The sequence below is a fragment of the Oreochromis aureus genome, linkage group 12, assembly GCF_013358895.1.
Source record: "Oreochromis aureus strain Israel breed Guangdong linkage group 12, ZZ_aureus, whole genome shotgun sequence".
NCBI classification, from domain to species: Eukaryota; Metazoa; Chordata; class Actinopteri; order Cichliformes; family Cichlidae; genus Oreochromis; species Oreochromis aureus.
Genome location: NC_052953.1, coordinates 3,811,510 through 3,832,921, shown reverse-complemented (window position 1 = coordinate 3,832,921; position 21,412 = coordinate 3,811,510). Strand labels below are relative to the sequence as shown.

General features: G+C 40.1%; 1 protein-coding gene across 1 annotated transcript; it reads right to left on the bottom strand.

Annotated features, from left to right (window-relative positions):
• Positions 1–1,030: 1,030 nt before the first annotated feature.
• sec14l8 (SEC14-like lipid binding 8) lies at positions 1,031–21,105 on the bottom strand. The gene is made up of 12 exons (XM_031756609.2): positions 20,740–21,105; positions 15,181–15,256; positions 9,870–9,913; positions 8,109–8,171; positions 7,796–7,984; positions 7,267–7,362; positions 7,122–7,182; positions 6,963–7,046; positions 6,763–6,869; positions 3,577–3,716; positions 2,600–2,769; positions 1,031–2,520 (listed from the first exon to the last, which is right to left on the bottom strand). Exons 1-12 carry the CDS (start codon positions 20,791–20,793, stop codon positions 2,369–2,371), a joined length of 1,236 nt encoding a protein of 411 aa, XP_031612469.1. The 5' UTR covers positions 20,794–21,105; the 3' UTR covers positions 1,031–2,368.
• Positions 21,106–21,412: the final 307 nt, after the last annotated feature.

Below are 21,412 nucleotides of genomic sequence, written 5' to 3'. Positions count from 1 at the left end.
AGAAAAAACGTGGAGAGCAGGTGTGCAGCTGTCTTTGCAAACACACACCTTCAGTCTTTATCACAGTAACTGTGATGAAAAACATTTTAAACTAAAGTGCACAAACCACAAGGCCCCCGGGTACTGTGAGTGTTCTGGGGTAGCGGTGCTTGGGATGTTTTGCGTGGATTGTGCAGGCTCTATTATTCTGTGTACTCAGAGACTGTTAAGTGCACTGGTGATTTTAAATGGTTGTGTGCTGATAAAGTACTTAAAGGTGTATTGCATAAAGTGCTGTATGAATCGGTGGGTAAATGTATTGTAGTCTAAATCACTCAAAGTAGTCAGTAAGACTACAAAAGCGCTGTATACATGCAGGTCCATTCTAATGATGCATTAATACGACAATCCTGCTCAGCCGGTCGTTGATGAACATACAGTCAGGGAGAGCTGCTCATTTTAGTCTGGATTACTTTTTTTAATAATTTGGAAGAAATAAATAACCTCAAGAGAAAACCGACTATTCCCCAGATGTCACAGCACAGAGATTACTACATGTTCAAATGACCAAAGTGTGAATCATCAGGTCCTGTTGAGAATCAGGTGAGCAATACTGCTGTGGCGTTTTATTCTAATTTCCAGGTGTTTTACAGTTACCTATGTTGATGCTTTTTTCTGGTTGTTTTAAAGGTAATTGATGAAATTTTGTTACATTTGTTACATTTTTGTTATACTTTTAGTAAATAACAAAAAAAAGTAGTTTATTTTTCTTAATTTAATGGTTAGTAAAAGATTTCTGATCACGTTCAGAAAAATAACCGGTGAAGCAAATTCCCAGAAGAAAGGAGCTCCATTACCATAGTGTCACATTCTGAGTTATTAAAACACCGTATGTATATAAACTCTGTCCAGTTTGGCTTTTACATTTGTTTTGCATCAGTACAGTTTTCGGTGAAGGTGCTCAAAGTTTTACGCTTTAAATCTGTGAAGCATCAATGTTGGAACCATGAAAGCTTCAAATCAAACAAATCAAACAAATATTACAATTATTCCATTTTTATTTCTTTACAACTGTGTTATTACAGCTTTGAGACACAGTCAGATTATAAAGATTCACTCACTGGAATGGCAGGAATAATATATACTGTTTATTTTACCAAACAAGAGGATTTATTATATTCATTTCTGCCTTTATATTTTCAGTCTTGGACTTAAAACTTAAATATTAAATTATATAATAAATCACATTAATGCAATTCTTTGAAAAAAAATATTTAGAGGAAAGGGTTTTTTTGCGAATATAAGTTAATTGTTAATACAGTCCTATGAAAAAGCTTTCACAGGTACTCGCGTGGCAGCACAGCTTCGGTTTGTGAGCTTGTATTTACACAAACTAGAACACTTCAGGAACATCCTTGTGTCAGATGAGGCCAAAGTGTCCAAACTCTGCACCAACACCTTGCACCAACTGTCATCACAGTGGTGGAGAAGTGATGTTTTGCAGCTTCAGGACCTGTGCACCATGCAGTCAAGTCAGTTAAGTCAGCCATGAGCTCCTCCAGTGCCAAAGTAGTCTAGTGTCAAATGTGAGGCCCAAAGAAGGCTCAGCAACAGGGCAATGATCTCAAACACAGCAGCAAGTCTCCAACAGAATGGCTGAAAACGAAAAGACTCATGGTGCTGCAATGGTCCAGACAAACTCCAGACCTCAACCTGACTGAAATGCTGTTACAGGACCTTAGCTGTGCATAAACAATAGCTGCAAATGTCAATGAGCTGAAGGTGCTGAAGGTGGTTTATGAGCTACTGAATGATGGGATTCTTAGTCTTCACTGCAGAATCCTGTGATATGTTCTTTTTGACATGACAGTGTATGTTCATGGAAAGCGTGATCACTAGAGGCACACCTGATAAATGATGAATCAAAAAAAGAATGACAAATAGCACAAAATTTAGTGCATTTTGCAATAAATTCAAATATTTATAGTTTTACTTTGATTTTACTGCATATACTCAGAAAATGTCTATAGAAAATATTTCTCTGCACATGGACAAAGTTTGATACTAATTTCAGCTGTTTGTTTACACCGTATCACGCTGTGTTATAACCAGCTCATTTATTTGGCACCTGTTGAAACACCAGTGCTGATGTGGAACAAAAATAACAGAGTAAAGCTAAACAGGCCAAAAAAATGGGCTGAAAATCTGAGATCTGTGATGTTTGAGAGGAGAATGGGTGAAGTGAAGTTTCCAAATAGATGCCACATGAATAAGAGTCACCCAGCATTGAGATATAATACTATTAATCCACACGACATGTTCAAATCAAGTATGTAAGGCTGTGCTTTCTGAGCGGCTAACCATCACTGATCTGATGACATCATCTTTGTTATAACTGACTGTCGCACTCCACTTCCACGTGGTCGCCGGACTTCCCGTTTCTCTGCGCGGGCTGTAAATGATCAGGAAGCAGGACCTCAACACTGTAGCTGATGCGTTTGGCCTGGAAGATGCTGTAGGTGTTGTCGAACCTCAGCACATCTGTGGGGGACAGGCAGGATGGAGTATTTAGACAGTTGGGTTTAACATCACAGCAGCATTCGAATACAAGGCTACTCACAGACTCCTGGACGCTCACAGGTCAGTGAGCCATCCTCGGGTACTAAGTGGGCGTTGTATCGCTGACTGGGGACGATTTCCTCCATCTCAGCCGCCTTCTTCCATTCACCCTTTTTGGCCTTTAGAAAGACCCCAAATCCGATGTCTCCGCCGTCACTGGCAAACTGCCACCTAACAGGATGTAAAAATGCTTTGAATTAGCGAAGGCCTTTATTTTGAAAGCTAGACTGTGCTCTACAGTTAGACGTGGTTTCTCACAACCAAGATGGTGATGGCAGAAATGCTCGTCTCGAGGCTACACAATGGGACTTTAGAAACCAGTGAATGATGTCACCGTAGCCATGTCCATCTTTTGTTCTGTCTATGGTCTCACTGCAGCTGGGAGAGGAGGAACTACGACGAGGAATAAGCTGCACCAAGAGGGAGCGCACATTCTTCCCTAGCAATGAGTGGCTGCTCAGGTTGACTGGGACCCTACTCACTTGATTTTACATTGTAACTGTCAAAATAGCAAACCTAACTTTGTTGTTCTGGTTCTTCTTTTGTCACGATTCTGTACTTACATTAAAGTTTAAAGATGTAACTGATTTAATCTTCCTTTTTTTTAAGCTGTAGCTTGAACATAGACCCTTTTGGTTTGTCATTTGATGTTTTGTGATATAAATGACCTGAATAAAGATCACTTTAAAGATTTCTTCACGCTCCAAAGACGGATGGCGTGCTTCAACCTTTAATCGCACAATGAATGAAGTGAGTGATTTCACAACAAGTTGGCGTGATGAGTCATAATCATATCACAGCCTCTGTGGCTGTGAGTCACGCCGTCTCTGTAATGATACAGCACATTCTTTTTAAGGGCTCTTAGCTACGGCTCATCGACTCCACTTTGAGAAATTTACAGATACTATTCTTTCTACATGACAGTCTCCTTTTGACAGGACCTTTAATCATAGACTCTGTATGACTTTTATCACTGACCTGAGAACACAGCCGGGGAACAAGATCTCAAAGTCCAGTTGCTGTGAAGAAACTCGGCTGATGGTCACAGACTGCTCGTAATCCACCTTCACATGGTCCCGCACGTAGTAGGAGGGAGGAACTGGTCCAACATGGTTTATCTGCAGCAGAGAGTCAAAAAGTCAAAAAACAGGTGTCAAATACTCACACAGACAATGAGTGAGAGGTTTGAGAGCAGAAAAGTGAAGGAAAGAAGAAAAGGCTTCACTTACTGTGCCATTTTACAGCTATGAAAGCTTGTAAAATGTCTAGTTGAGCACAAAACTGGTAAAAATGTTATAGACGAGCAAAGTGTTCTCTCTCTCTCGGTTTTTCTGTTTATTCACATAAAGTCAAACCAATGATGTTCAGTGATTTCCCATAACAGTGCAATACAGGATGCAACCAGCAGAGGGCAGTGACTTCCTGATGAGAACTGAGCTGAGCTGCCTGTATTGTTGAATCTAATGTCCATCGGTCCAGCAGGTGACGAGCAGGTTAAGAGCACGTACAGACAGACAGAGCTCTAAACTGTAGGTCAAATTTAAGAAAACCTGTCACGGTTTCACAAAGTTTTCAGCTGTTTTGGGATGTCAGCTTTATTGTGGAGGAAGTCAAACTATTGTGTAACCACTTCTCTAAAAATCTTGCAGATATGTACCTTTATGTGATTTTATTTTATGACTGCCACAGAAAAACGAACAGGTACAGAAAAGAAAGGCAGAGGCAAAGAATCAAAACAAAACTAACAGCAAGTGAGAAGAACATCAGTCAATTTACACAGTTCATACAGAAGGAGGAAGAGTGACGGGGAAAAACCCTGTGAGGTGCATAAGGCGCTATTTATATATATATGTATGTTTCATTTTGTTTAAAGTAGGTTTTTAAAATGAAGTAAATTTCTCAGATTTGTGTCCCCGACCACTCGGCTCCTGTTGGAAACAGAAAGTTGCATTTAGTGATTTTCTCTTCTCTCCTTTTACACTCATGTTGTTCCAGAGAGTTTTATTAGTAAAGCACTTAATAATCTTGTTATTTTTAAAGCTATATAAAAAATGATATTATCAAAGCTGTATGCACCCGTTTCAAAGCCACTAACTGTTTAACAGTACCTGAAAATAATGAGGCATCATATTCAGAAACAAAACTCTTAAACCTTTCTAATTAAACACTCGTTCTGCAACACAACTACACTGGACAGCACAAGTACGTGAACCCGTAACAGCAATTAGAACACAAATTCACACATGGACCAAAATCAGAATAACACAATAGAAAATCAATGACACACAGCTAGCTAAAGGACAACTAGTTAAACACACAAGGTTAAAAAAAGGAGAGAAAGAAACAAAACATTTGAGGCTGAGCGTCTGTTCCCCTCAACGCAGTCAAAATGAATTTCTCTCGTTCTGTTCCTCATCTGTTCTGGGCCCAATTTTTTATCTACAGAAACAGTGACAAACACGGGTCAGTTGTGTCATCTGGAGCTGCGTCTACGGCTGCAGGACTACCGAAGCTGCTGTTTTCTGCAGGGTAAGGCCACTACTCGCTTCACAGAACATCTGACAGGACTGCAAACATATTATTGGTCATTCTTTTTAATGCAACACACAAGCCCTTTGTATTGTATCAAGAAAGATGCGCTAAACAGTGTTTTGTGTGTGTGTAGCTGTATTGATTTATCCTGCTGCAGACAGCCAGTCTGGAATAGCCGGTGCATTGTCAGTGACCTGCAGTGACTAGACTGGTTCATCCATGTGTAACAGGATCCCTCACACAGCCAGAGCCGGCTGAACATTTTATGATTCAGTGTTAGAGTAGCCTGGTGGTAGTTTGTTTGGCTGTAGCAGGAGGTTATGTAAAACATCGCTTACTAGTCAAATGTAAACCCACAACATATTAGCATGATATCAAAGCACAGGGGAAGCTGCTAAAACCGTAGGAGCACACGATGCAAAGCAGTGAAGGGAAACTACAGGACTCACAAGTTTCAGTCGAGATACATTAAAACAGTAAAACGGTGACTATTTCTGCATCTACGGGAGAGCTGATTGGCTGTAGTTGGAGTCAGACTGCTATCCACTCACAGCAGTTTTGAAAATTAAAGTTGTCACATAGCTTCATTAATTTAAAAGCTTAATACATTTAATAGAAATAGAAAATTACATTTACAGCTATAATAAGAACCACACCTGTGTGACAGCTTGTTTTCAAAACGAGATGCGTAATGTTATCAAATAAAACACACATATATATGAATGATTACATTGGTGTTTGTTACTGAATTCACTTGATGCATTTTTAATATTAAATGATATTTGATACTCTCAGTCTGTTGAGCGCAGTCATGTGATTTCTGATATGCTGGTCACCTTAAAGCAGTCAGTGGACACATTTGTAAATAAACTGTCATGTTCATATTCTTTGTAACAAAGAAGCACATCACTGAGCGAAACACACAATGTATCGATGATGATATTTATATGAAGGTGTATTGGATATACAGCGTGTGAACACCTGGCCTAATAGAAACAAGGGAATAACATAAAAATGTCGTCTGTGCCCACAGTCAAGCACGTTACAGTCCTAAAAGGGTTGATTCATTTATCACAAAGGTTGAAAACCTCAGGCCTAAAAAGCAAGCCAGTCCTGAAGTACTTAAAGTGCATTCAACCATAAAGGCCAGCAGGGGGCGACTCCTGTTGCAAAGAAAAGTCCAATGACCCTTCTTTTCACCTGACTTGTGACCTCAGTGATGAAGTCCTGAGGAGTTTATAAACGTAGTTTCAAGTGTTGTGTCATGGAAAATAAATGTAGATATTATATTATGGCCATGCGCTTAAGACAGATCGTCCACTGAGCGATGTGAAGGTGGCTACATCCATCTTTTATATACAGTCTTTATGAATGTGGGCTAAACAACTACAGTAGAATAACAGTCGATAAATTACCCGACAACCAAAGAAAACAACTTCAGACTACTACAGCGACCGAGGCTTTTAGAGATGTTGAGATTATATGCAACAGATACATTAATGTCTTATGAGTGAGCCAAAAGCACTGATTGTAAATCTGTGATGGATATTTGTCGCCTCCAACGTTTCAGCCATTTTTTAATCATTTAAAAAATAAAGGACAAACAAGTCAGGATGCTGCAGCCTGACTCACCTTGTTGCGACAACGAGGGTCTCCGTCAGGATCCGTCAGTTTACCCCCGTATATCGCCGGCAGCTCCTCGGCATCGATGTGATTCAATAACACCTCCTGCCAGTTGGCTGTGAAAGCACCGAAACCATAACACTAAATTTCACTCCTTTGAGTGACATCTTGCAAACGGAAGGTAGTGACATGCAGTGTTTTTGTCTCACCTCCCAGGATGCAGATCTTTTGTCGCGTGGCCTCACTCAGAAAGTGCTTGACGAGGTTGTAGGCCACAGGAAAGATTTTAGGGGCTGCGACAGAAAAAGCAGAAATCTGTCAATCGGACATTCAGCTAAATTTGTCATTTCAAAAAAGTATGAAATCACCTTTGATAACAAACAGTTTCTTCAGCCCTTCTGGATAGTTGTCTTCAAACATCTGGAGGATCTGGTGCAACAGAGAAACATCAGCACCAACAGATCTTTTCTTCTGCTCCGTCTGCTTTTACACTACATGCATACAAGTCTATACCTCTCCATATGTTTCTATAGCTGGCTTCCATAAGTGCTTCAGGCCCAGACCCTCAACATCGTAGATCATTGTGATCGACTCCACGTTCTTCCCCAGCTGGAAGGAAACGGTGACATAAAGACAGAAAATGAGATGCATGTTTATTGCAGAGTTAACAGTCAAGTTGCGAAAAACGGCCATAGTGTGATTAAATAATGTTATAAGATTAAATAATGTGGGTTCAGTGACATCCAAAGGAGACAAGAAGAATAAAATAAAATATTAGGACGTGATTATGTGGTATTTATAAAATTAATGAATTCATGAAGATTAAAGAATGCTTTGAGCTCTTTTTAAAATGATTTCATGTTCTGGTGACCAATAACTGTGATCTTAAACAGTCATTGAACTAAAACAATTAACTTTGATCCTAATTCAAATAAATCAAAAATGCAGTGCTGAAGGCCAAAGGGTCACCAGGTGGGGAGTAATCGCAGGGATACGGCATTTTAGTGTGAGGCGTGAACAGGAACACTGCATCGGCTCTTACTCTCTCCGACTGGAGGTTACACTCCTTCTGAAGCATCTCGCAGTCTCTGATCTTGGACTTGATGAAGTCTTGCTTGGAGGCAGACAGAAAGAGGCCCTTAGGATCTACAGGTCCGATGACATCGTACCAGATGGGACTGCCCTCACGGTCGTAACCGCACATCCCTCCTGACAGATATTTCTCGATAACCTGCAAGAAAACCCCCGATTTTGATATCAAACACTGCCTGGAATAGGAGCGAAGAAGCCATGTCATTTTCTGAAAGTACAATGAAGCTACATTACATGTACATAAAACCTTTTCAGGGGGTTACCTCTGGTGGACGCCAGTCAGTGATTATTGTGTCTACTTTCATCTGTTTCCTGAACTCCAAATGCTGGAAGAAAAGATGGATGCATGTTAGCTTCTGTTGTTATCGTTGTGTCATCTGTGCTTCTGTTGTTGTCCTCATCTGTTATTGATTCCTGTATGTTTACTGTTGCTTTGCTCACTTGCTTTGCTCACTTGCTCACATGCTTCTCGTTTGATTTCATGAGATGATTTTCCCGCCATCATTGTGCAGTTTTCTGTTGTTTTTATTTGCGATAGTAACTGGGGATTGTTAGCCTCTGGTTTTCAGTTCACTTCCTGTTGGAGTTTGTTGGTAACTTCTTTTTTCAAGCTTAGAGATCATCACTTAAATATTAATAATACATTTTTTTGATTTGTTATTTAGTAGTTCTCAGACCATTAAATAGCACCAGGGCTGCAGCTGAAACAAACAACTATGTTACCCACATTAATAATCTGTCTCAATGACAGAGCTGAAACACTGACAACTTTTATTTTTTAAAGTGGCACTTTCTTTTTTTTTATATACAGCAGAGGTGGGGAACTCCAGACCTCGAGGGCCGGTGTGCTGCAGGTTTAGATGTGTCCTTGATCCAACACAGCTGATTTAAATGGTTAAATGACCTCCTCAACATGTCTTGAAGTTCTCCAGAGGCCTGGTGATGAACTAATCATTTGATTCAGGTGAGTTGACACCGGGTGAGATCTAAAACCTGCAGGACACCGGCCCTCGAGGCCTGGAGTTACTTACCCCTGATATACAGCATAAGAACCTGGGTTTGTATTCAGACGCCAACTTGGAGTGAAACGTAAAGGTGACATTTTCTCAGAGGTGTCTGATGTCATCAGAGTGTAAAGTTTTGATGTTTTTGGGGTTTTTGTCATTTCCTATCCTCCCTCCAGACTTTGCGTAAAGTACGTGTGCATTTTTTTGTCATTTACAGTTGAAAACAAAACAGGAACTCCTCGTCTGGTGATTTCCACATGTAATATTTAGGAGCTATTTGAAACTGTTAATGCTATACCTTGATAACTGTGTGTTAAATTTGCAGGACTTTGACCTTTGCTGCACACACGCAGTGTCAGATTAGTCTGCAGAGCGTTGCTACCGTTAGCAGTATTAGCATCAGCCGCCTTCCTTTCTCGCAGGCTAACATCTGCACACCTCGTTTAGAACTTCCACAGAAAGTATAAATAAAATAATATTTAAATTAACTAACTAGTACTCCTGATGACAACTAGCAATGGAAGCAACATGTAAATAATTAGTAGTCGCCTTAATCCCTGGTTGAATCATGGTTTGAAATTGTGCATGAACTGTGTTTCGTAGAAGGCAACAATGATACAGAAACAGCAAATAATCGCAAACGCAACTTCACATTCTGCCCCCTAGTGGACAACAGTCACCTGTACAGTAAATTTAGTCACTGTAAATCTTATCCCATCAATGTAAATACTTCTTTAATCCTTTTTATCTACATCTTATCTCTTTGGTGGCAGTGATGACTCAGTTTATCCACAGTGTAACATTACCACACTGCTCCTCTCTAATCTGGAGCCACTCCCACACTAATAACCAGTGTGTGCTGCAGCTAAGCGCACGAATATCGTTCACTAAATGGGAACGCATTATGGTCGTACTTTGGCTTGCGGTTCAGCAGTGCAATGCATTTCTAGAAGAGTGCTACACGTGGAAGTCCTTTAAAAGTCCAGGCCTACAAAAGTGAAAGTCCAAGTTTATTACCTTTCGCAGCATTGCCTCAGACTTCTGGATATTGAAGTTTCTGGCTGAAAAGGAGAAATAAAAAAAGAAGGCAGCCATGATTAATGCTGAAATCCATCTTCTATTCCACAATAAAGAGAGTTGAAGCTTGAATGAGATTATATAACAAGTGCAAATTAAAAGGATAAAATAAGAGAGTCCAGAAAAGAGATAAGAAACATAATTTTGCTGTGATTCTTAAAATTTACATCGGAAAATGTAATATTTTTAACAAATTTAATGCTGAATTATACAATGTAGGATATGTTACATAAAGCTAAAACTAAAACCATCGTGCAAACACATGGTGCTGTAATTAAAGGGGCAGCTGGTGATGTAGAAAGGCTTTAATTTATATAAGCTTCCTCTGGAATTTTCTCTCATATTATTCCTAAATCTGCTTATCAACAGGAATCTAACAGAAATATTAGCAGGAATAATGGCAGTACGGTGCTCATGTTGGAACTATGTTGTTCCAACTTTGGCCAAATAACAAAAAAAAAAAAAAATCATGTAAAGGTGTCAGACGACAATCTGAGAAGCCAGGAATTACTAAAATTGTTCCCCTGATGTTTTTGAATGATCTGAGACAATTATTCAGAAGTTTAAAAATATAAAAGAAACTCTTAGATGATCAAACATTCGATCGCCGTGCAGCTCTTCTCTGTAACGCAGTCAGCATTAACACCACGGTGTGAGTACGAGCGATGCAGGACAGAGTGCACACACAGGCTAATGCTCCTTTTAAGGTGATTAGCTCTGCAGCTGACAGTCCGGTGGAAAGACACGACAGTGCTGTGGCTGTGAACTGAGACTTACATCTTACTCAACCACTAGATTACACTACACCTAATGCTTCCTCCTGGCACACTAACAGCAACCTCCAGGGCACTCAAACACAAAGCAGGGCCAGGATGAAGACCTGGCCACCTCTTCCTCTGGGTCAGTAAAGACATGCATGTCACCGTAATGGTCTGAAGTAATGGGTTTAACCTTTTTAAATTTAGATGACAGTTATTTTTTCAAACGCCGCTTGGTCTATATGATATTAAAGTTCAGACACTGCAGTTGAGGCTCACCCCAAAACCAAGTCAGTCCCTACAGATTGGCACATTGAAATGTCCAAATTTACAGCAACGAAACACAAAAATAAAGCAAATGAGACAAAAATAAAAACAGCTTTGGCTGCTATGGATAGTTGTCCACTTCATCAACCATCCACCCCACCATGCTTTGACGGTGTTTCTGCAGATATCCGTGTCTTTGTGTGTCATCAGTACAGTTTATGACTGCAGCTTGCTAATGAACCTCGCCACCATCTCTGGCTTCCTGTTTTCCATTTGCTGTTTTATTTTGGTGATTGCTTTTCCCCGGGTTTCTCTCTTGGGCGCTTTCGCTCCCTGTCTGTCATCCTGATCCTCTGCAGCTGTCTCCCACCTGTGCTGTTCCCACCTGTGTCTCGTTGCTTTCTAACTGACTGAAGTCACCTGGAGGTGTCTGTGCGGCAAAAGTGCTTCAGCGCTTCCCTTATGACCCCCTTTAGCAGAGGCTTCACAGGAGCGTCCTTTACCTTTACCAGCGCACTTTACCATCATTAATCAAAGCAAATGATTAACGTGGCTGACAAGTGGCACACCTGTAAATGCTGATTAATAGTATTTTTCGCTCCAGGCCATAACTTGCTGATGTGTTTTGAGCCTTCAATGAAAGGCTGGTAAAACCACAGATGTAATCACAGCACGACACAGCTCTGATGAAATCTGCTTCTTACATAAACAATGTGGATTTATACACACAAACAGTCTTTACATAAGGATTAGAATTATCCAATTACATTTAAGTTATACAATCACTCAGTTTGGATTAATGTAATGCCAGCTTTTAGAAACTTTTGTTAATTGACTGCATTTGATAAGAAGTAATAAGGAGTAGTATTGGATCCTCTCTCCAACAGGAAGAATGAAAAAGAGACCCAAGTACTGTAGTATCTGCCGCCACATGATTAATCAGCTCGGTGCATCCAGGATCTCTTTTCCTTATGAGCTCACGATGCTTTCCCTCAGAAAATATTAAGGAAAACACCTATGAGGTCATTTTGGAGTATTCGACTGCAGCTAGTTGTTTCCCCCCTCTGTCCTCTGTCAAGACTTCCGTTTAAGCTGCCTGGTGTTACCGATTCTCATCGTGTCTGCACTGGATTCCTATTTTGTGGTTACTTCTGGGGATTTTCCTTGTACCAGTAAAGGCTCCGTTTTATGTTTCACATTTGGGCTCTATCCATGCACCTTCACTTCACAGCTGCAGACATTTTCAGCGTCGACTTTAGCTGTAATAAAAGTTTACGATGTGCCTCATTACTGGTACAAAGCCTCCGTCTGCAGCTCATTGCCTGATAACTCTCAGTCTATCTGATAGTTTCGCTGCTATCACTGGTGCATGCTCGCTAAAAAACAATGCAGGGAGATCAAACTCCAAAATTAAGCGATAATGTATTTGTGCACCTTACAGGGACTCTTATAACGTTTGCTGTTCTAAAGAAAGAGCGTGTGCTAATGTCAAAGGAAAACAAAATATCATGATATGAACATGTTCCCACAAACGTGATTAAAACTGTGGTCGTCAGAAGAGGAAGTCTCTGTACAAAGTTTTGGCACTTGTGGTTAATAAAAGCTGACTCAGCAGACTCCGCTTGATGATCACAGGCTGAAGGGGTATATGGGATAGGGGTAACCTTTTCTCTGCCATTTAACTCTCCCGCTGATCCTTGCTGCACTCACAGCACACAGAGATCTCTGACTGGTTTTAAATCATCAGTGGAGTGATCTGGCTTTTCACTGTCTTCTCATTCCCACAGTATATGTTCTTGTTTATTTACCAAGAAACAAAGATAGAAGTTTGGTGGTTCGATCCCTGGCTGCCCCAGTCTGCACAGAATTTGATATTTTAATGGTGATCATGTGTCCTCACCATGTGCTAATTCAGGCTATTTGCTTCACATCAATAAACTAGACCAGTGTTTCTCATCTGATATGCCTCTAAAAGCTCCCGTCAGATGGACTCTACAACATCTCCATCAACAACACCTCTGATGTTCAACGTTCAAATTGTGGCTTGTAATCTAAATCCTCGGAGTGGTGTACAAGCACAATATAAATGGCAGTCCAGGCCCATGTAAACTGGATCTGGACATTCAGATTATCGCAGACTTTCAGTTATGACTGGACGACCATCAGTTACTACTAGAATTCTCTTTCAATCACTCATCCAGTTACAGTTAATTTCAGTTATTTCTTTCTTTAAAAGCTACTCTAAATTATGTTTAGTGAACACCGGCTCTTTATTTTAAGCTAGCCATATGTTTAGTTAATTAAACTTGTTATTCATAATTTTAGGAAGCTATTGCAACTTTTTATCCAGTGCAGTTTACCTAACAAGTGAAAAATCCATGGTTTGATCTGAGGAGAAGACATAAATCCTGTTAAGGTTGCATCAGGAAGGGCATCCCACCTGCTATGGTGAATTTGGTGAATAAGGAAACAGATGAAAAGAGCTTTTATACACTACGTTTATCTAAGAATATGCATTTCCATATTCTTAGCCAACAGCTTGAACTGCCAGCCACACTTTAATCAATATTTCCTAACTGTGTGATCCTAATAGTTTAACTACAGTACTGTGCAAAAGTCTAGAGCCACCCCTCATTTCCTTATCTTTTGTTAGGAAAATGGGAAACAGGTGCAGCATGTGTAAATACAACTGGAATACATGTAAGGTAAATATCGAGTTTTCACATTACTAATGATCCATGATCTTGAAAGTCAACATGGTATGACCAGGCGCCGTCTTTGAGTGCTTATTCATCACTTTTAGTCAACTTTTCTGCTCAGATTTGTTCAGGTTACATGCAGGTTTTTTCACACTGGTTACAGATACAGAACTAATCTGTATCCCGTGGCTACAGCACAAATACCTCCTGGGGTACTTTTGCCTCTTGGGAATCACTAAGCTGCACTGTTCCTACAGTGTGATGCTGAGTGTGACATAACTCGTATCATTTAGAGCATGCATTGTCCAAACAGACCTTCATTGTCGATGTTTGGAGCTGTGACGCTCAGCTTTCTGAGAAGCAAATCAGGCATTTCACAGCATTTACGCTCATTTAGTAAGGCCTAATTAAAGAGAACAGCACGCCCTAACCGCCAGTCCGAATCCTCATTATGAGACACTTCTTCACTGTTATCAAAATCCAGGGAACTGAAACCTAGAAGAGCAGCAGAAACACAGCAGCAGACAGCCGTAGTGCACCTTTAATGCGATTAGCCGTGGATTAGCCTGATACATGGAGTGCTAGGCCTCTGCTTCAGAACTTAATCAGAACAAGGCCTGCTTTAATCGCTGCGCTTCCTCCAGGGTGCAAAACCACCACCTATTCAGACTCTGGATATCAGTTACACAAAGAAGATCTCCAACTTTTGTATTTATCTCTTATTTATTCGTCACCTTTTGGCAAAAAAAACATGTTTTTTTGTTGTTGTTGTTTTTCATTTTTCTGTTTTATTAACTTCTCCTCTCGACAGCAACTTTAGCAAACAGAATCATGATCTGATGGCACTGTTGTGCCAAACACATTTGCTTTGTGAAAACAAGCTCTATAAACTCTCTATAGGCTCCTCTTGTTAGTGGGCATCATGTTATTTTATTGTATTTATTCACATTTCTATATTTTATAGTGTAACCGTGTCAGAGCTGACAGGCAGGGAGGGGCAGATTAGCATGTATGTTACTGTTACAAAACAGACACACAAACAAGCAGACAAGCTTGCTCTGTGTGTGTGTGTGTGTGTGTGTGTGTGTGTGTGTGTGTGTGTGTGTGTGTGTGTGTGTGTGTGTCAAAATGTACTTGATAATGGAGGGTTCAGGCCACAACAACGCCCTGCTTGAACCAGACGCAGACAGAGAAGGGTGGGGCCCCGGGGAGGGGGCATTAAAAAGGGGTACAAGAAGACCTGCCTCCCCCTCACTCAACAGTATAAGAGGTGGCATGTTGAGTGCACGTGTTGGTTTATGTGAGCAGAGTCGTGAAAACACGTTGCTTCATGTCTCTTCATGCAATAAACCACCACAGTTGCGGTTACATATTGCACAAGTGAAATAATGCGACCAGATTTTTCCCAGTTTGCATTACAGGAGAAAACAACTTTAGCCTGTAGGAAGTGGAATTATGGGTAAACTTCTGCTTTTTGCCATTTTCAGTTTGGGAAAAGCGACGGATGCAAAGTGGTAGTAAACTCACCTCTGAGCCAACGTAAGAGGAAGTGGTCATGCTGTGCAGGAAGCTGAGAAAGAATATCTTGTACCCGTACTCGAAACTGCAGTCAGACACGGGAGAAAAGAAGAGGCATATGACTTCAGAGGAAACGTTTCACTAAATGTTTACAGCGGTGAGCCTGGGGGTGAAAAACAGCCTTAAAAGAGGTTTTTCTTTGTCCAAAGCAAAGTCTTTTCCACAGTGGTGTGTGTCACTGAATCTTGTGACTTAATGACTATTTTCCATTACAGCTGATGCCTGTAAACATGTTTACAGAGCTCGAGGCAGGCTTACATGACATTTTAGGCTCTAAATTTACTTTATAGCCAACAGCATGTCAAACAAATACATGTAGATAAGGACGAGTATGGTATCATTTCCCCTTGCAATACATGCAGGTTGATTCCTTCCTGCAGATTTTGACTTACAAGAGTCACTGGCACAAATAAATGAGGAAGAAGTGAATGCAAGCTTTGCAAAATTGCTGTATCATGATTTATATTCACTCAATGTATCAACTCATTGTATCACATTGATAACAGCTCTCCCCCTTATCTGCTATCAATGTGAACAGATAAGGCACAAGTTTATTTTGAAACAAGCTGATTTTAATGATAAAACATGCACAAAAAAAAAATCAAGTCAAATAATAAATTTGGGGCCCATAAAAGAGGTCGTATAAACTCAAATTAACCCCGTGTTGGTGCATGGGGTTAATTTTTGGGGGTGTGGCTGCAGGTTTTGTAATCACAGAAAAGTATTTGGTAAGAAAAGAAACAGATGGATGAATTGGTCAGATTTTCTTCCTAAAACCAAGAAGAAATATTTGTATTGCTGGTTTTGTCAGTTTAATGTAAAAGAGCAGAAATAAATGGCAAACATAAAAAATTCAGTTGCTGCAAAATGCAGGATGGTCAGGTTTTCCATTAGGATGGTGGAGTTTGTTCCCATACAGCCACTTAAGCTTAGTCAGTGGAGGTTACATGTATCTGTGTAGACTAGTTCAGTTCTGAAATACCAAAGCCAGTTCTTTAAGTGCCTGCCTTTATGTGCACTATCATGTCAAAACATGTCAAGTGCCTCTCCTAATATCAGTGTGTCACTTTGAAAACGTGACGTTACCTGAAATCCACACACCTTCCATTTTACATCATATTCTGGCAAAATACAAGACACACCCAGAAAGCCAGACAACCCAACCGACCTCACGGGCCTGAAATACATTTTTAACCACTGGAAACCACTGCTCGATGCACTCATGTAAAAAGATATTGATTATTGAGGCAATCGTGGCTCAAGAGTTGGCAGTTCGTCTTGTAAGTGGTTCGAGCCCCGGCTCCAACAGTCTCGGTCGTTGTGTCCTTGGGCAAGACACTTCACCCGGTGCCTACTGGTGGTGGTCAGAGGGACCGGTGACACCAGTGTTCGGGCAGCCTCGCCTCTGTCAGTGCGCCCCAGGGCAGCTGTGGCTACGATGTAGCTGCCATCACCAGTGTGTGAATGTCTGGATGACTTAATGTAGTGTAAAGTGCTTTGGGGTCCATAGGGACTGAGTAAAGCGCTATACAAATACAGGCCATTTACCATTAAACCTACAATTTTATTGGTCTAACTTTATGTATTTTAATGTTTTTTCATATGTAGAAATAAAGTCACATCCTTCTGTCCACGCTGGTTTTAACCTTAAATCACTAAAACGTTTTTTTTGTACTAATGAAAATCTTTTTTTTTCAGCAGCAACAAAACTTCCCATCAACCTTTAAGCTCCACCCAGTGAAAGTTCAGCCGTTAACGCCTCAACAATTGTAACACACCTGACATATAACGGATGTGGATAAGAGACACAGGAGCATCTTAGCTTCACCGCACCAGAGTGAAAAAAGAAGAGCAAACTTTTTTTTTTTGGTTTGTTACTCGATCATTTAAAGCAGGTGTTGACCTCGGCCCAGTTTAACCTCCAGTGGCTTGGACCATTAAAACAGCTGCATGGTAAAGTGACCCATCATTTTAGACGACAGTTAATGAGATCTTTAATTTTCATCTTTAATTTAATACCCCTGAGATCATTTTAGAAAAATATGTGCAATTTTAGCAACATACCTCACTACATGTGGATTACAATGTTCACATAATAGTGAACTTTTAAAGACACATGGAACTAAACAGCTGTGTAGTAAAGCTGGAATCACCACGATCGCCTGGAGCAAGGTACTAAACCCTGATGCAGTGTGAGTGTGTGCATAGATCAACATAGATAAAAGCACTGTATGAATGTGGGTGTGACTTGGTGAATGAGCCTTGCAGTAGAAAATGCTAGTCCATGTATAATTTATCTACCTTTATCATAACAGTATAGTATATGTCTCAATCTTTCTTACTGTAAAAACACTCCTGCAGCAGAGACCTCTGCTGTGGAGGGTTAATATGAACTAACAGAACATGTCCATAAACTTTTGGCTTTATTGTACACTTTGTGGTGTGTATACATGCAGATAACAGACTTTCCCTTCAGCTAGATGATGAATGACAGCAGACCCTTGACATCATATGATAACAGATGTGGAGCTGAATATGCTCTTAATGGGGTACATGACTTGCAGCTGATTATGTTGCTAATGACTAAGAACTGTTTTGTTTTGGGGTTTTTTTCAAAGTTTATTTATCCAGGAAGAAATTCTTTTGCGAGAAAGTCGTGGCCGAGCCTGTTTTTTCATGGTGGAAGCACCGGCATAAACAAATGGACGTACCCACTGTGACGTTACCCATCATTTAGGGCAGTCGTGTTATGAACCCTGTGTTTTGTGTTTTTGGACCTTTAAGTTCTGCTATTATAAACTGTCTTCAGTTTAATTCTCAGTTTCTTGTTGTGTTTTCACTCTTCTGCCTTTTTTTTTTTTTTTACAGTTACTGTTGTGTTTATTGTGTTCCCTCTCTCAGTTTACCCTTCCTCACCCGTGTTCCCTGTGTCTAGTTAAGTCTCCATCACTATGGTAATTGGTCCCATGTTAAGTTATTTCCTGTTTTATTCTGATATTCTCCTTATTTTTGTGCCCTATATTCAGTTTTGCTTCCCTTGTCTTGTTTTCCCTGATTGGCTTCAGCTGTGTACCCTGGTGTTTCTAATTTGCCTACAGTGAACTGAATGTTTGTCTGCCTGTGGCTTTTTCCATTGTGTTTCTCCTGTTTGGTTTTACGTGATTTGTTTCCTGCTGCCTGCTGGACTTAAACTACACAAACATAAAGGTTTGTTTTTTCTTCCTTAATTAATTCCATCTGATGAGTCCAGTAATCTACACAATCCATTACATGACAGTAAGAAGCAAAGGGTGGATCTGAGTGTGAAACCACAAGCTCACTGGCTTATGATTAGCCGCTCACAAGCTGTTAACCAACAACTGTATCCAGAAAAGTTCTAGTAAAACACTGTCCTTGTGGGTTTATTGGATGAGTTACTGGTTTCATGTCATAACACATACAAAATTAAGTACATTTTGTAAACTACAAGGACCCTAAGAGTCAGAAGGATTATTCAGGATATGCTCACTTGCTACTAACCTGTGCAAGGACAAAAATTTTATTTTTTTCTTGACAGCTCTATGAATGCAGCATGTTTCAAAAGTAATTTATGTAATTTGTTGGTTAAAAGAAATCACTGTTTCACTGTCCGAAATACTAAATGGTCTGCATTTGTATAGCGCTTTACTCAGTCCCTAAGGCCCCCAAAGCGCTTTACACTACATTCAGTCATTCACCCATTCACACACACACATTCACACACTGGCAATGGCAGCTACATTGTAGCCACAGCTGCCCTGGGGCGCACTGACAGAGGCGAGGCTGCCGGACACTGGCGCCACTGGGCCCTCTAACCACCACCAGTAGGCAAACGTGGGGTTAGTATCCTGCCCAAGGATATTTACTAGTGTTAACAATAAACATAACACTGAAGTTTTAACTTATGTTTTACAAAGGTCTTGAGCCACATCTGATTTCTTTATAATTAATAATTTGTTAGAAAAATGGGAAATAGGTGCAGCGACTTATTGAAACATAAGGCAAAAACCGTTCTAGGAGCTTGAAAGTCAATATTTGGTTTGAAGCTTTCTTGTTATTTCTTTTAGACTTCAGGAATAGTTCTCTAGGGTTCATGAAGGACATTCAAAGCTCTTCTTTAGATGTTGATGGCTTTTTGTTTGCCATTCTCTGTCTATACGATCCCACACTGTGATGATAATTTTGAAATCCAGGCTCTAAAGGGGCCAATCATGACTGCTAGTGTTCCATATGGTGTTTTTTTTTCTATCTATGATGGGTTTACAACACTGGCTGTGTGGTTGGGATCAGTGTCATGCTGAAAAATGAAGCTGTTGCCAATCAGATGCTTTCCAGATGGTTTTGTACGGTGGATGAAAATCTGATTGTACTTTCCCAAGTTCATAATTCCATTCATTTAGACAAGATCACCGACATCACCAGTCCCAAAATATAAAGAAATGATGATGGCTCAAGACATTTGCACAGTACTATAAATCTAAAATAGCACCTATTGTTTTTCAGTAATGTTTTCCCACTCTGACTTCTTGGTGGAAAATGTGCACCAAGTACAGGGGTAATCTTAAAAAAGACATTTTTAATCTATTTTTATTAACACTTTGTTCACATACAGATGAAGAAAAGGACATTTTTAATGTCAGTGAGACATATAAAGGTCACTTTGCCAACAACTGCCTTTTTTTCTGGCTCAGAATTACTTGTCTGTTGTTTGGCAAATTATAGGCCAACAAGTCATTTACATTCATTTAAATACGGATACAAATGTTTTTTGGCAAATACACAAATCACTATTTGGAACATCACTGGCTTGTAAAATATTAGGATTTTAAATTTATTGAACACTGACTATCTAATGGGTTTTAGACAGCAACTAAAATCTGTTACCTGAGTTTCTCAGTCAGATTAGCTTTTTTTTTTTTTCCCACAACGCTATCCTTGTTCTATGGGCTCAATTCTGATCTTTAAAAAAATCTAAAATATAATCAAGTTTAATACAACAACAACAATAATTTAAAAAATCCTTATAAACCCTTTATAAAGTGTGGCTTACAGATTCTGTGTATCATTTACAGGCTACATATAGAGTAATAAAGACACCACAGTTTCAAACGTGGGTGATATTTAAAAATTTAATCTAGTTTAGCAAATTTAACCTTCCTCCATAGTTGCTGATCAATAATACATCAGTATATGACTAACATTAACAGAAAATATTAGTGCTGCGTATAAACCCTTAAAATTTTCGCTTAATTAGACAGAGGAGACTCCACTGTGATATATGGGCTAGAAAGGAAATAAATGCAGGACAGCGTCTGTGCGCATGCTGTGACAGCTCACTGTGAGCCTCTACACACACTATTAGAGCGTTTCACAGTGTGAAGGAAACCACACACTGTGAAAACAGCGAAGCAGATCAAGACGAATAAGGCCAGTGTGAAGGCATCACCCCATTCAGTCGCATTATCAAACTCTTCTTATTATGAAACTGACCTGCTCCAGCGCCTCAGCCTGTTTAGGACTCAGGTCTCCCACTCTCCCGCTCATGCCTCCGACCTGTGGATAAAGACAGCAGAGCTCCTTCAAAGTTCCGTCTTTGACGCCTCCACGTGATGCTCATCCACGGCCTCAGCGTCCTGCTATCCTCCGGTGTCACTGCCCGGTGGTGGAAAACGTATGAGAGGGGGAAAAAATATAAACAAGGCTCTCACACCGCCCGTTTTTCCGCTATGCTTAAAGATCCAGCCCAGCTGGCTAACTCAGCCAAAGAAAGAGGGTGAAAATGACAGGACCGCCACTCTGCAGCAGAGGGAGGGGCCACGGGGAGCAGAAGCCCCGCCCTCTCTGTTCATAGGTTCACGCACTATTAAAATCATGTTATTAAATACAGAATTATTCAATTTATATTTCGCATTTAAATTCTCAAGCTAATCAGCTGAAAATAAAGAGTAAATAATTTAATCTACGAGGCCTTACACTGAGAAATTTAAGCTCTTTAACGTTTAATAGTAGGTGTTTTTTCCCTTTGGGGTAAGACATTGTCGAGACAGAAAGGAGACGATCTTTGGAAAAAGAAAAAAAATTAACAAATCTTGCACATGCGCACATACAATAAGCTTTTTCACGTCGTTAATTAAATTAAGTTATTGCGTATTATGCTACTTTT